Source organism: Mustelus asterias, chromosome 7, assembly GCF_964213995.1.
Source record: "Mustelus asterias chromosome 7, sMusAst1.hap1.1, whole genome shotgun sequence".
Lineage (NCBI taxonomy): Eukaryota > Metazoa > Chordata > Chondrichthyes > Carcharhiniformes > Triakidae > Mustelus > Mustelus asterias.
In genome coordinates this window covers 74,155,136-74,169,530 of record NC_135807.1, presented here as the reverse complement: position 1 = coordinate 74,169,530, position 14,395 = coordinate 74,155,136, and the positions used below count along the sequence as shown (strand labels likewise).

Here is a 14,395-nt window from a genome sequence, read left to right as displayed (position 1 = left end):
AGCCTCCCTATTCAATGGATCATACTCTGCCATATCCATCACCTCCAGTGTGATGACTCTATTAGATATCTTTTCCCCTCTCCTCCCCTTTCAGCACACTAAAGGAACTCTTTTCTCTCAGCGACACCCTGCTCCAGTCCGGACTCTGGGTATTATTAATAGGCCTCTGGGACCCCTGTCCAATATAGGATGGGAGCCCACCTTCCAGAGCTGCTTGTGGCAGCACCAATGTTACAGGCTTCAACTTGAAGGAGAGGGCACCTATAGGTTAAGGCACCATTGAAGGCAGGGGAAGTTCGTTTTAAAGAGCCACCTTCAGGCAGGTAGGCCTGGCGATGTTAGGGGAGGAGCATTTTCAAGCAGCGGTGCTGAAGCCACAGTGGGGGGCATTGCTCCTGGAGGGTCTCTCAATGGACCATAAATCAGCCATTAATGAAGGTCCCCCACCACCCCCCACACCCCAAGGAACCGCTGTGGGGCCACCAGTGTTTACCTGGCAATCTTCTTACATGGTGACAGGTCCACCCAATATGGGTAAGATATCTCTGGGTGATGGGATGTGGCCTTTATTGTGCCAATAATTGGCTCAATTTGCCACCTGGTGGGAGGCTGTGCCATTGAGGTTCCCGCTTCAGACAAAATGCAACAGGAGGATGGCGAGCTCCCCTCCCAATGCTTTCCGCTGCCACATTACCAGCCCTCCATCCTCCCAGGCTATCTCCAAAGGACTAGGAAAATTCAGCCCATCATTTCTAAATTCATCCCCCAGTGTCATGTCCACCTGCTCTGCTCCTGAGTCAGTATTGAATTGAAGTCATTTCTTAACATTTCAGTCATTTCACTATTACTGTCTGTGATTTTACCCCAACTGAAGGGGTGAAAAGAAACTTGAACAGCAAGCAGAACAAAGGAGTGGGCAGGATTAACCACAGATAGTCACGTGCTACAATGTACATATGCCTTAGTAGTGATTGGACAATGTAGTATATGATGATAATAGTGCAATTGATATAGATATGCATACTTTTATGTTTAAGGGGAATGTTTAAAAATTCAGCTCTGTGATACAAGCAGTTGGTATGTCTGGAGGGAATGCAACTCAGATTTTAGGAGGGCAGGATAATTACTTATTTCAACCTTGCTAGATTGGTCTGTAGCAGAGAGAAAAATGCTTTGCAGAAAGTAGGGAGTTGTAGCTGAAGCCTGGTTGAAGTTAGAAGGATTTTGCAGTCTTTTTGACCTTTATTTCTCTCTAAAACAAGTATGCCTGGGTTTGCTAACTATATTTATTTAAAAGTGGATTTGATTTATGCATGAATGGGACTTATTTGGAACTGGAACAGTCATAAGGTAAAAAGTAAAGTTGCTTCCTTACATTTTTAAATAGTGTTCAAGTGTTAATGGTTAAGCTGCTTCATTTATTGGAGTTATATTTAAACTGAGTTATTAAATAAAGTTTGTTTTACGATAAAATATCCATACTTGGTCAGTGGAATCACTCCTGGAACGAAACATCCTATCCTCACATTTATGCCAAAATAGAAAAAATGTTGAGGTCTATTCTGGCTTCAGAATGTAACTTCGGGTTCTGGTCTGGGACTCTAACAAGTATTAACGGTGATTGGATAATATAATCACATGTACTCACTTGGAATGTAATGAAGTAATCTAGTCTTGTGGACACAATTGGGCTGAGAAAACAGAGCACCACTGTGTAATTTGCTAATTGGTGAAAATTAAAATAATCACTATCTGTAAATCAGTATAAAACTAGTGTTTTGTAATTCTTCAGGGAGCTTGTACTCCATCTTGTATGGGTCTTGCAGCTGCCTGAATAAACAGTGATCACAAAGAACCTGAGTCTCGCTTGGTCTCTGTGGATTGGGAGAAATCTTTCCTTTCACTGTCCACCCTCTATCCCCATCCCAACTTCCATTTTTTTTTTTGCTTACACACCTGTAGAATCTATAACTACTTTGTTTTATGCTCCATAATTTACTTTCATAGCTTCTCTTTACCTACCTAATGTTTGACTTTTCTCCTAATCTCTTTGTATTCCCTCTTGACCTTATTTTCCTTGCTGTCTATGGACATAGTTTATGTCTGTTTCCTTGTTCATTTTTTCCTTATGTCATTTTTCATCCACAGTGCCTCATTTCTGTTTAGATTGTTCCTGTTTTTAGTGGAGTATGTTTATATTTCCTGGGCTTTTTGTTTTACACAGTGTTAACTATTTTCCTTTGCTTTTCTGCATTATTGCTTGCCAATATTGTTATCCATTTTATTTTCTCAGGTTTTATTCTCAGGCTTTTCTCCAATCTACTCCTCTGGTCTTTGCCACGCTTATATCAATCTCAATACTTAATAGATGATAGTCACTATGGCCCAAATCTGCCCTTACTTTTACTTCTCTTGTCTTATTTGCTCCAGTTCATTCTCCATGACTGGACCCAGTGGTGAATCTTCTATTACTGGGCTTCTTGTATACCGGCTTAGTAAGAAGTCTTGTACAATTTTAGGAACTCCACTCCCTTAGCCCCTTCATCTACAGCTTCTGGTCAATTAATATTGGAGTAGTCAGAATCTCACATGAATATTATTCCACATGCTTGGTCCTTTATTATCTTCCATCTATATTAACTACAGATGCTCCATCTTTCCTTTATTTTCTCTATATTTTCTAAATATGTAATAACCCCTAATGTTTAATTCTGACTTTTGATTTTTCTGTAGCCATGTTTCAGTAATCTCAACTGTACCTGGTTCCTTGCAGTGTATCGTTGCCTCCAGCTCTCCTGTTTTAATATGGACATTGTGTTCATTGCTGCTCAGGCAGTTTCACAGTGGCACAGTGGTTAGCACTGCTGCCTCACAGTGCCAGGGACCTGGGTTCAATTCCGGCCTCGGTTCACTGTGTGTGTGGAGTTTGCACATTCTCCCCGTCTGCATGGGTTTTCTCCGGGTGCTCCGGTTTCCTCGCACAAATGTATGGGTTAAGTTGATTGGCCATGCTAAATTGACCCTGGTGTTAGGAGGGTAAATATGTGAGGTTACGGGAATAGGGCCTAGATGGGATTGTGGTCGTTGCGGACTCGATGGGCCGAATGGCCTCCTTCTGCACTGTAGGGATTCTATGATTTGATTCACTTTTGATAACAATTCCTCTCACTTTATTTTAAATCATCTTTTTACTTCCTGTTCCATAATGCTTCCTAAACTTAGTCTGCTTTAAGCTCCCCTTTCCTGTTTCAATTATATTTTGGCTTGTTTTACTCCTCGTCGATCCATGCCACCACCTTACAAGTCTAAAGCTTTTGCCATCTCCCTATGTATCCTTTCTGCTAGGACACTGGTCCCATTCAGTTGAAGTGGAGCCTGTCTCACTGGTAACAGAAATGGAGAGGCAGGAATGGCAGCTTTGTTATTGTTGGCATAAGTAAGTCACTGGGGGTGATTCAAAGGAAAGGAAGTTGTTATTAGGCCCTTCGTTGGAGCTCACTGTCGCCTGCACACAATAAGCCAAAGAAGCTGCAGTGTCACGGGTGGACACAAAGGAAACCTGCTGAGGACATGGGCCCGCTTTAAAGCAGCAGGCAGGAAGGAGAAGCTAGATGTGACCAAGGAAGTGGTGCGATGAGACAAATCCTCGTCAAGATTGTGAAGCAGCAGCCTTGCTGCCCAAATTGCAGTTATTCTCCATTCCCTGGAGAAGAATCCAAACCATCACACAAGCCATTTAATAGAGGGATGTCTGTATGATGTAGTCTCTGGCTACATGTGACAAGATAACCTGCTCTAAAAGTGTAAAATGGGAGCACTCTTTTTAAAAAAGTATTCATTTTAAGTATTTTTTTTACTGACAGATTGTTAATAATGTAATAGCAAGATTAAGGACGCCACCAATAATAACATCATTAAGGCCTTGCCCCTTAAAATTGCTCTCCCAATGAGGTGCTGCTTACCTTCCATCTGTTGGTTCCACTCTGACCTTGTCAAACACTTTAAAGTTGACTCCATTCTTAACCAACGAATCCAGGACAGCTTTAACAGGCGGGAGCTTGGCTAGATTTTTATCAGTCATCACACAAACATTTCTGGCCCCAATATTCTGAAGATCCTATAGAAATACCAAAAGCTATATTTTTTAATTTGAAAAACATGCAAACAGCAAACAACCAATTAGTTATGAACAGCTCAAACATTTGCCAAGATCCAACTGTGTACTTATTCCATTGATAGAAAAATAGGAATTGCTTGTTGTAAAAAGACCTCCAAGTTCACCTTCTACCATCCTGGCAGTCACAGGATTTGGCTTCTTTTATTTGTGATACATTGCTCAGGATGATCGTGCCAACGTGCTTAATGAATGACAGGCTGACAAATCAACGTTGATGTTACTGCTTGAACGAGGACTCACTTCTGAACTTAACATGTTGTCCTCAATGTTCAAATGAAGATGGCTTCAGAGGTGGGGAAGGTGGGGAATAGCATGGGTAAAACCTGGGGGAGGTTAATCCAACAGGTCTGCAGTGTCAATTCAACTGTAATAATTAACTTTGACTTCTGTGTTTTGCATCTCGAAGCTGCAGTTGTGATGTACACCCGCATGATGCATCCTCAGTGTATTTAAAGGATAATGCACAAATGGACGTTGGATGTGTTCAGGATGGATGGTGGATATAAAGCATCAATCAGATTTAATGATGCATCACTGTGATTATTCCTGGGGATGAAGGAGCAGCGCTCCGAAAGGTAATGGCATTTGCTACCAAATAAACCTGTTGGACTTTAACCTGGTGTTGTTAAAACTCTTACTGTGATTATTCCTGGGTGCAGGACAGTGCTCGAGAGACATATTTTTGTTCAGAAATGGGAGGAAGAAACTGCTGAGGAGGTGAGCAGTGGCTGAGTTGTTCCCAGGTCTTGGATGCAGTACAGGATCCTCTGCATCCTGCAGTTTAATGATCGAACCAGGCCAGCAAAAGTGAGCAATTTGCTGATTCAACTACATCCTTTCACTCTGTCTTGAATCTCCATCACATCACTCCCCACCACTTAAACTTACAGCAGCTCCCAGCTGTCACCTTGTATATGCTTCACGACCTCACCTTCACCCAATCAGCTCTGCCATTCGCCTCAACCCTTACACAATATGATGCATCTGTCTCATAGTCTCCCTCATCGAGTGCATTGCATCCATTGGGTGACCTTCACACAAATCTGTTCTTTCACCTTGTAGAAGAGAGTGCAAAATGCGAGGGAAAGGGAGGGGTCTGGAGGTTGGCCGCCACAAGTAGTCCAGCTTACAGATGCAGAGGAGCAGACCCTGGAGATAAGTGGCAGAGCTGCACCTCTTTCAGCCACAGGAAGCTTGCAGATAACTGGTGACTGAATACAAATGTCTTAGATATACACTTGCTGAGTATGATGATCATCAAGATTATGAATCTGCCACGACTAAATCATATCCCATTCTTTCATCTTCCAGAGCCTTCACATTCAGTGCAGGACATCCATGTAGATGAATCCTCAGAGAATCCCATTCCTCCTAACAGTCCAACATTGCACAATGTACAGTGCAGATAGTCACATTTCAATGGCTTCACTTCGAAGGTTCATGAGGTTTTCACCGAGTGATTTATGTTTTACAAGTGAGTAGCAGCAGACACTGGCAACAGGGACAACTGTGGAGTGTCTATGGCAGGAGCTCTGCTCAGCAGGACACAGATGCTAAACCCTAGGGACTATTGTTGAGAAGGTGAATGCGAGAGGTGCAAAAGAAGCTTAGCCTGATACTGACCCTGATACTGACCAACATGCCATGAACCCTCCCCACCAGAGTGGGGAGTTGGAGGAATCAACTCGATTTCTAATGGATTGGTGACACATGGAATTGCAAGAATTTTTGCCATGGAGAGAGTGGCTGCCTCCATGGAGCTTCAAGCGCAGTTCTCAAATCAATCTCAATCAACCATAGCTGCAGATGTCCGTGTCATAAGCAGGATGAGAAATTATATCTGTGGCCTTACAACACTTCACTGGTCTGGAATAAGTTGCCCTGCAAGCTGATTGGTAGGAGTATTGTGGTGCTGGTCCAGGAGAGGGATGATGGTAAAACAGGACATAGGAGTGGGAAGTCCACTCAAAATACCCCCACTTCTCGCCCGTTGCCCTCTTCCCCCAACCAGTATCCAAACAGCTGCCTCATCGCTAGATGCTGCATCTGCCTCTGTACAGGTGCAGTGGTTCTCTCAGGGGCTCCAAAATCAAAGGGTGTAAGGCAAAAGCATCTAAACAAGCAAGGCGGGGATCTGAACTTACTGTCTTTACATCTGCTGAAATCACATGGGTGCATTATGTAGAAGTGGTAGGAAGATCAAGTTTCAAGAAAATGTTATTCATCGAGGGTATGCGTGTGGGTTAACATTTCAGCATGTGATCTTTCATCAGAACTTATGATGAGAAGTCACAGAGCTGAAACATTGGGCAACCTGCCATGTGATTCTTGGTGGTAGGAGGCGGCTCGCCATTAGCCCATGACAGGATTTCAGGTCCTATTGTTATCAATGGGGTTTCCCATTGAATATACCTTCACTGCCAGGACACCCACGGTGGGGGAGCACTATTGGCGGGACCAGATGATTCCACCGGCATGAACGGCCGGAACGTTCCGGCCATTAACTCTGACTGGAAATCTCCGGCTGTTGCAGCGGGATTCTCCAGTCCCCCTGCAGTGAACGGAGATTTGGCTGAGTGCCAAATTCTCCATCCTCACTTGCGGTGGTGCTGGGGCGTGAATGGCCAGAGAATTCTGGCCTTTGTTTCTCTCACCACAAATGCTGCTGGACCTGCTGGAGTGTTTGCAGCATTTTCTGTTTTCAATTTCTGATTTCCAGAATCCGCAGTATTCTGCTTTTGTATATATGTGGGTGATGGCAAAATGTGTTGTTAAGTTTCATTTTTTAATAATGGCTTACAGAATTTATACATTAGCTTTAATTCCATGTCTTGCCTATTATTGCATTTGGACTGCAACTCATCCTTTCACTTGCTTCACAATGTCAATAAATGTTGGGATCCATTGGGTGGATGTGTGGTTGAAAAATTGTCTAGTGTAAAGGAAGAGGGTGCAATGGGTGGGGGATAGGCCTTGTGACACTCGTGTACCTTTAAGAAATGTTTTTTTTAAAATCATGTTCTCTGCAGTTAAACAGCTTTGGTTTTATTCATTGTTGCCGAGCTGTCTGTTAGAAGTCCTTTTATTGCTGCTTCAACAGTTTAAATGGAGTTTTGTTTATTTTTACTCTGGGCCTCAGGTACTTTCTGGGATTTTTATGACCTTGCATTGTTAGGGGGAAGAATGATTGATGGGTCAGGTGACAGGCGTTTTTCGTTTTCAGTTTTGAGCTAATGTTTTAGTTTAGAAGGTGTTTGGACATCAGACTGAAAAGCAGTGTTTCTCTCTCTCTTCTGTATTGGAAATTCTGCTGGTTAGCTGGAAGCAAGGCTTCTTGACTTCCTAGAGTGAAAATTCTGATGTTGCTGGTTTGCTAGCTAGTACCTAGAGTCTCTCTCTCTCCCTGGTGTTTTGGGAGATTGTTCTGACTTCAAGCTTGTCTTTGTGTGTATCAAGAGAACTGCAGCATCCAACCAAAGGACTAAGTTCCAGCATCATGTCAGCATTTATATTTTATGTGCTAAACATTGTGCAAGGGTTTTGTTTATGAGATTTGTTTGGTTGGAATGGTATTTAGCTGTTAAGGTTTATACAATTTCATGGGGTTTTTTTTCTTGTTTGTAATTGGTAAAGGTTATTGTTAATTTTCTTTCAATGTGTTAATTGTATTCTTAAATAAACTTTGTTTGATAAAAGCTCCCTAGTGGGTCAGTTGAATCATACCTGAAGTGAAACATCTCATACTTACCCTAGCCACATTCAAATTGCAAAACCAGGCGGACTTCATAAAACACTTTGGAGTTTCTGACTTGAATTATAACAGCCTGGTGGTGGAAACAGACAGCAAGATTTCATTTCTTATGCCTGTGTGTTATTAGATCAGCCCTGACAGTGATATAAGCAGGAGGTCTTGGTGGTGGGTACTCCATTTTTATTCTCCACCTTCTCTGCGTTCTCTTCATCCAATGGTAGGTCCTCCTCTATATGCAATACTCTCAGCTCCATAATGTTGCGAGGGATGCAGCAAACCACTATTATTCCATACATCCTCGCTGGTGAGTATTGAAGGATACCTCCTGGACTATCAAGACATTTGAAGTGCATCTTCAATATTCTAATGCTTTGCTCTGTGAGGCACAGGAGGTCATATGGCCTTACTGTTCCACTCCTGTACTCTACTGGTGGGGTTCCTCACTGGTGTCATGAGCCAAGAGGATAAAGGGGATATTCCTGGTCTTTCATGAGCCAATCCGAAATTCTGCTTGCCATTTCTGCCAAGTGGTCTGGAATGTTGAATAAAAAAATCTCTTCAAATCTCACCAGAAGGAACTGAGACCTCAGCTGCAATAAGTGACCTTTTATTCAGCTGGAGCTATGGCAAGCTTATATATCACTCAAACTGTGGTCCAATCTCTCTTTCATTTCATTGGTGGTTTTGCAGTGCCATGGGACCCAGTGTGTTGACCTCCTAATAGTAGAACAGAGATGGAGGAAGAAATTTGCAGACACATTAGGGAATTGAGTACAAAGACATAGAATAATAATCATGGGGATTTCAATTACCCTGATATTAATTGGACTGAAGAGGCAATGAGGGAATGGAGTTCCTACAATGTGTACAGGGCTCCTTTGTTCCCAGGAGCAGGCTGAGGTTAATTTTGGGTTTAAAATCGGAGGTTTTTTTCAAAACCGGAAGTCAGGCCAGGAGTGGCCAGGGGAAGTTTTTGGAGGGTTTAAAAGTGCACCAAAGTATACAGCGGGCAGCATCGTAGCGGGCAGCAGAGTGAGTGGGAAGTTGAGTGAGCTGTCAGGGCTTTGGCTCACAGGGCTTGGACGAGCAGGGGTGAGTTTTTGTTTCCTTACATTCTTATTAACTTTTCACTGTCTTACTTGACATAAAGTGTCCAGTATGAGTGTGAAACCAATGTGTTGTTCCCAGTGTAGGATGTGGGAGGTCCTGGAGGCATCTTGCCTCCCGGACATCCACATCTGTGAGGGGTGTGTCGAGCTGCGGTTCCTGAGAGACCGTGTTAGGGAGCTGGAACTACAGCTCGAGGATCTTAGGCTGATGAGGGAGAATGAGGAGGTGATAGACAAGAGCTATCATCAGGTGGTCACACCAGGGCCACGGGAAGAGGCCAAGTGGGTGACGGCCAGGAAGGGTAAGGCTAGGGTGGTTGAGAGCACCCCGGTGGATTTGCCCCTGCACAACAAGTACTCCTGCTTGAGTACTGCTGGGGGGGACAGCCCGCCTGGGGGAAGCAGCAGTGGCCGTGTCTCCGCAGTGGAGTCCAGCCCTGTAACTCAGAGGGCTAAGGAAAAGAGGAGGAAGGCGGTAGTAATCGGGGACTCGATGGTGAAGGGGACAGACAGGCGTTTCTGCGGAGGTAGGCGGGATTCTCGCATGGTGGTCTGCCTCCCTGGGGCCGGGATCCAGGATGTCGCTAGTCGCGTCCCAGAAATCCTGAGGTGGGAGGGAGAGGAGCCTGAGGTAGCGGTACATATTGGTACCGCTGATGTGGGTAGGAAGGGAGAAGGGGTCATGAAAAGGGAGTACAGGGAATTAGGGAGACAGCTGAGAAAGAGGAAAGCAAAGGTAGTAATCTCAGGATTACTGCCTGTGCCACGGGAAGGTGAGGGCAGGAATGGAGTGAGGTGGAGGATGAATGTGTGGCTGAGGGACTGGTGCAGGGGGCAGGGATTCAGGTTCCTGGACCATTGGGACCTCTTTAGGGGCAGGGGTGATCTGTATACAAAAAACGGGTGGAACTTGAATCACACGGGGACCAATATCCTGGCCGGTAGGTTGGCTAAGGCTACTGGGGAGAATTTAAACTAGATAGGTTGGGGGGAGGGGAGCTAGAAGAGTTGACTAGGATCAAGGAACTAATTGATGGGGGGGAGGATGCAGGGGTAAGGGGAATTACAAAATTAATGGTAGAGGAGAGGGTGCAAGTGAATGAAGGCGGTAATTTAGATAAGGGAGTAGAGGGAGAGGGTGTTCGCGACTCATCAAAGCGGGTTCAGATAAAAGCTGGAATAAGGACACTTTGCCTGAATGCACGAAGCATTCGGAACAAGGTGAATGAGTTGATGGTGCAAATCAGCACAAGTGGGTACGATCTAGTGGCCATTACAGAAACGTGGCTGAAAGGTGACCAGGACTGGGAGATGAATATCCAGGGGTATCAGGCGTTTAGGAAGAATAGACAGGAAGGAAAAGGTGGTGGGGTCGCGCTATTAATAAGAGATAATATCAGGGTAGTACTGAGGGATGACATAGGCTCTGAGGAACAAAACGTGGAATCGTTATGGGTAGAGATGAGGAATAGTAGAGGGAGAAAGACACTAGTAGGTGTGGTATATAGGCCCCCGAATAATAATGTTGAGGTAGGGAGGGCTATAAACAAGCAGATAAGGGATGCGTGTAAAAACGGAACGGCAATAATCATGGGGGACTTCAACATGCACATTGACTGGCAGACTCAAGTCGGTAAGGGTGGAATGGAGGAAGAGTTCTTAGAATGCTGTCGGGATAGTTTCCTTGAACAGCATGTTACGGAACCGACGAGGGAACGAGCTATTTTGGATCTGGTATTGTGTAACGAGGTAGGTAGAATTAAGGATCTTATTGTGAAGGACCCTCTTGGGTCTAGTGACCACAATATGGTCGAATTTCTGATTCAGATGGAAGAGGAGAAAGTTTGGTCTCAAACCAGTGTCCTCTGTTTGAACAGAGGGAAATATGATAGGATGAGGGATGAATTGGCTAAGGTAGACTGGGAGAGCAGGCTGGCAGGTAGGATAGCTGAGGAACAGTGGAGGATTTTTAAGGAGATCCTTTTCAGTTCTCAGCAAAAATATATTCCAGCAAAAAACAAGGATTGTAAGAAAAGGGAGAACCAGCCGTGGATAACGAAGGAAATAAAGGAGAGTATTAAAATAAAAACAGCTGCGTACAGAGTGGCCAAAAATAGTGGAGAAACAAGTGATTGGGAAAAATTTAAGAAACAACAAAGAGAGACTAAGAAAGCGATAAAGAAAGGAAGGATAGACTATGAAGCTAGGCTCGCAATTAATATAAAAAATGATAGTAAAAGTTTTTATAAATATATAAAAAGGAATAGAGTGGCTAGAGTGAATGTTGGACCCTTGGAGGACGAGAGGGGGGAGTTAATAGTGGGAAATGAGGATATGGCTGAGTCTTTAAATAAGTTTTTTGTGTCGGTCTTCACGGTGGAGGACACAAATAGTTTGCCAAATATTAACGATAGAGGGTTGGCAGCAGGAGAAATACTTAATACGATTAATGTTACCAGAGAGGCAGTGCTGGGTAGACTAATGGGACTGAAGGTGGACAAGTCCCCGGGTCCGGATGGAATGCATCCCAGGGTATTGAAAGAAATGTCAGAGGTAATAGTGGATGCGTTAGTGATTATTTATCAAAACTCGTTGCATTCTGGGGTAGTGCCGGTTGATTGGAAAACGGCTAATGTTACGCCGCTGTTTAAAAAAGGAAGGAGACAAAAGGCGGGTAACTATAGGCCGGTCAGCTTAACGTCTGTAGTAGGGAAAATGCTGGAATCCATTATTAAGGAGGAGATAGCAGGGCATCTGGATAGAAATGGTTCGATCAATCAGACGCAGCATGGATTCATGAGGGGAAAGTCGTGCTTGACGAACATGTTGGATTTTTATGAAGATGTGACTAGGGCGGTTGATGGAGGAGAACCGGTGGATGCGGTGTTTTTGGATTTCCAAAAGGCGTTTGATAAGGTGCCCCATAAAAGGCTGCTGAAGAAGATTAGGGCACACGGAGTTGGGGGTAGTGTGTTAAAGTGGATTGGGGACTGGCTATCCGACAGGAAGCAAAGAGTCGGAATAAATGGGTGTTTTTCCGTTTGGAGGAAGGTAACTAGTGGCGTGCCGCAGGGATCGGTACTCGGGCCGCAACTGTTTACCATTTATATAGATGATCTGGAGGAGGGGACGGAGTGTAGGGTAACGAAGTTTGCAGACGACACAAAGATAAGTGGAAAAGTGAATCGTGTGGAGGACGGAGAAGATCTGCAGAGAGATTTGGACAGGCTGAGTGAGTGGGCGAGGATATGGCAAATGGAGTATAACGTTGATAAATGCGAGGTTATACACTTTGGAGGAAATAATAACAAATGGGATTACTATCTCAATGGAAACAAATTAAAACATGCTACCGTGCAAAGGGACCTGGGGGTCCTTGTGCATGAGACGCAAAAGCCCAGTCTGCAGGTACAACAGGTGATCAAGAAGGCAAATGGGATGTTGGCCTATATTGCGAGGGGGATAGAATATAAAAGCAGGGATGTCTTGATGCACCTGTACAGGGCATTGGTGAGGCCGCAGCTGGAATACTGTGTGCAGTATTGGTCCCCTTATATGAGGAAGGATATATTGGCATTGGAGGGAGTGCAGAGAAGGTTCACCAGGTTGATACCGGAGATGAGGGGTTTGGATTATGAGGAGAGGCTGAGGAGATTGGGTTTGTACTCGTTGGAGTTTAGAAGGATGAGGGGGGATCTTATGGAGACTTATAAGATAATGCGGGGGCTGGATAGGGTGGAGGCGGAGAGATTCTTTCCACTTAGTAAGGAAGTTAAAACTAGAGGACACAGCCTCAAAATAAAGGGGGGTCGGTTTAAGACAGAGTTGAGGAGGAACTTCTTCTCCCAGAGGGTGGTGAATCTCTGGAATTCTCTGCCCACTGAGGTGGTGGAGGCTACCTCGCTAAATATGTTTAAAGCGCGGATGGATGGATTCCTGAGCGGTAAGGGAATTAAGGGTTATGGGGATCAGGCGGGTAAGTGGTACTGATCCACGTCAGATCAGCCATGATCTTATTGAATGGCGGGGCAGGCTCGAGGGGCTAGATGGCCTACTCCTGCTCCTATTTCTTATGTTCTTATGTTCTTATGTTCTAATGCAGTATGTCAAAATCTCAACAAGGGGAAATATTGGATTCAGTAATGGAGAATAAACCAGAGCAGATAAGAGAAGTAAAAGTAGGGGAACATCTAGGCAATAGTGACCATAATATAATATGTATTACAATGATGAGATAGAATGACATAAGTATGGTAAAAACCAAGTTTACGAATTGGAGAAAAGCTGATTTTGAGGGACTGAGAAAAGACCTTGGAAAGATAAAACGGGCGACATTATTAGCAAACAAAGATGCTGAAATTGGAAACATTTAAAACTATTCAATGGAGGGCAAAAAAAAAATTCCATTGAAAGGGAAAAGAAACAAATGACTAGTGGAATGTTGTGGATGGATAAAGACATAGGGGAACATTGGGAGCTTAGAAAGAGCCATACATTAAGTATATAGAGAGCACAGGAGTGCGGGACAAGACAGAATACTAAAGGATTTGGGGAGAAGTAAAACAAAAACAATTCGGAGGGGAAAGAAGAACTATTAAGTTAAATTATCAAGGACCTTAAAACAAAATAATAAATTATTTTACAGCTGAATCAACAAAAGAGGGAAGGTTGTGATAGGAATAGGATCAGTAAGGGAGAGACAGGATAATACCACAAGTAATGGCCAGGATATAGTAGAAATATTAAAGAATTATTTGGCTTCAGCATTTACCAGGGAGTTAGAGCAGGTAGACAAGACGTGAATGATGAGAAGGACAATGAGATAGGTGCTCTTCCAATAAAAAAGGGATATATTGAATAAACTAAACAAACTCAAAAAGGACATAGTATCCTTGGAATCAAACACAATTTCTTAATTTGTGGATTGCACCAAATTAGGGGGCTGGATAGTTAATACTGAGGACACTGTAATAAATTACCCCAGGACATGAATAGACCTGCAGAATGGGCAAACAATTGTCAAATGAAGTTCAGTGCAGGTCAATGTGATACAGGACAAGGATTGACAGGCTAGATCTCTTTTCTCCTGAAAAAGGTGGCTGAGAGGTGAAGAAATAGAGGTATTTAAATTATGAAAGCTTTTGAAAGAATGAGGATGTTGACTTTTCTAAAGTAAAGCACATCTAGAGGTCAGCATTGTCAGATTGACACCAAGAAATCCAATGGGAAATTGAGAAGAAACATTTTTACCCAAATAGTGGCAAGAATGTAGAACTTGCTACCACTGGGAGTCAGTGAAGCAAATAGTACAGATGCATATGAACGGAAACTAGTCAATTATTTAAAGCAGCACAGAGA

At 43.7% G+C, this 14,395-nt stretch overlaps 1 protein-coding gene across 2 annotated transcripts in view; it reads right to left on the bottom strand.

The window, feature by feature from the left end:
- Window positions 1-14,395, bottom strand: part of adhfe1 (alcohol dehydrogenase iron containing 1) — a 62,855-nt gene that overhangs the window by 37,741 nt on the left and 10,719 nt on the right. For both annotated transcript variants that reach the window (XR_013498327.1, XM_078216275.1), the window contains exon 5: window positions 3,963-4,117. Coding sequence is in view for 1 of the 2 variants with exons in the window: in XM_078216275.1 (XP_078072401.1) it covers window positions 3,963-4,117 (155 nt within the window). In the remaining variant the exon portion in view is untranslated. The remainder of the gene's footprint in view (window positions 1-3,962; window positions 4,118-14,395) is intronic.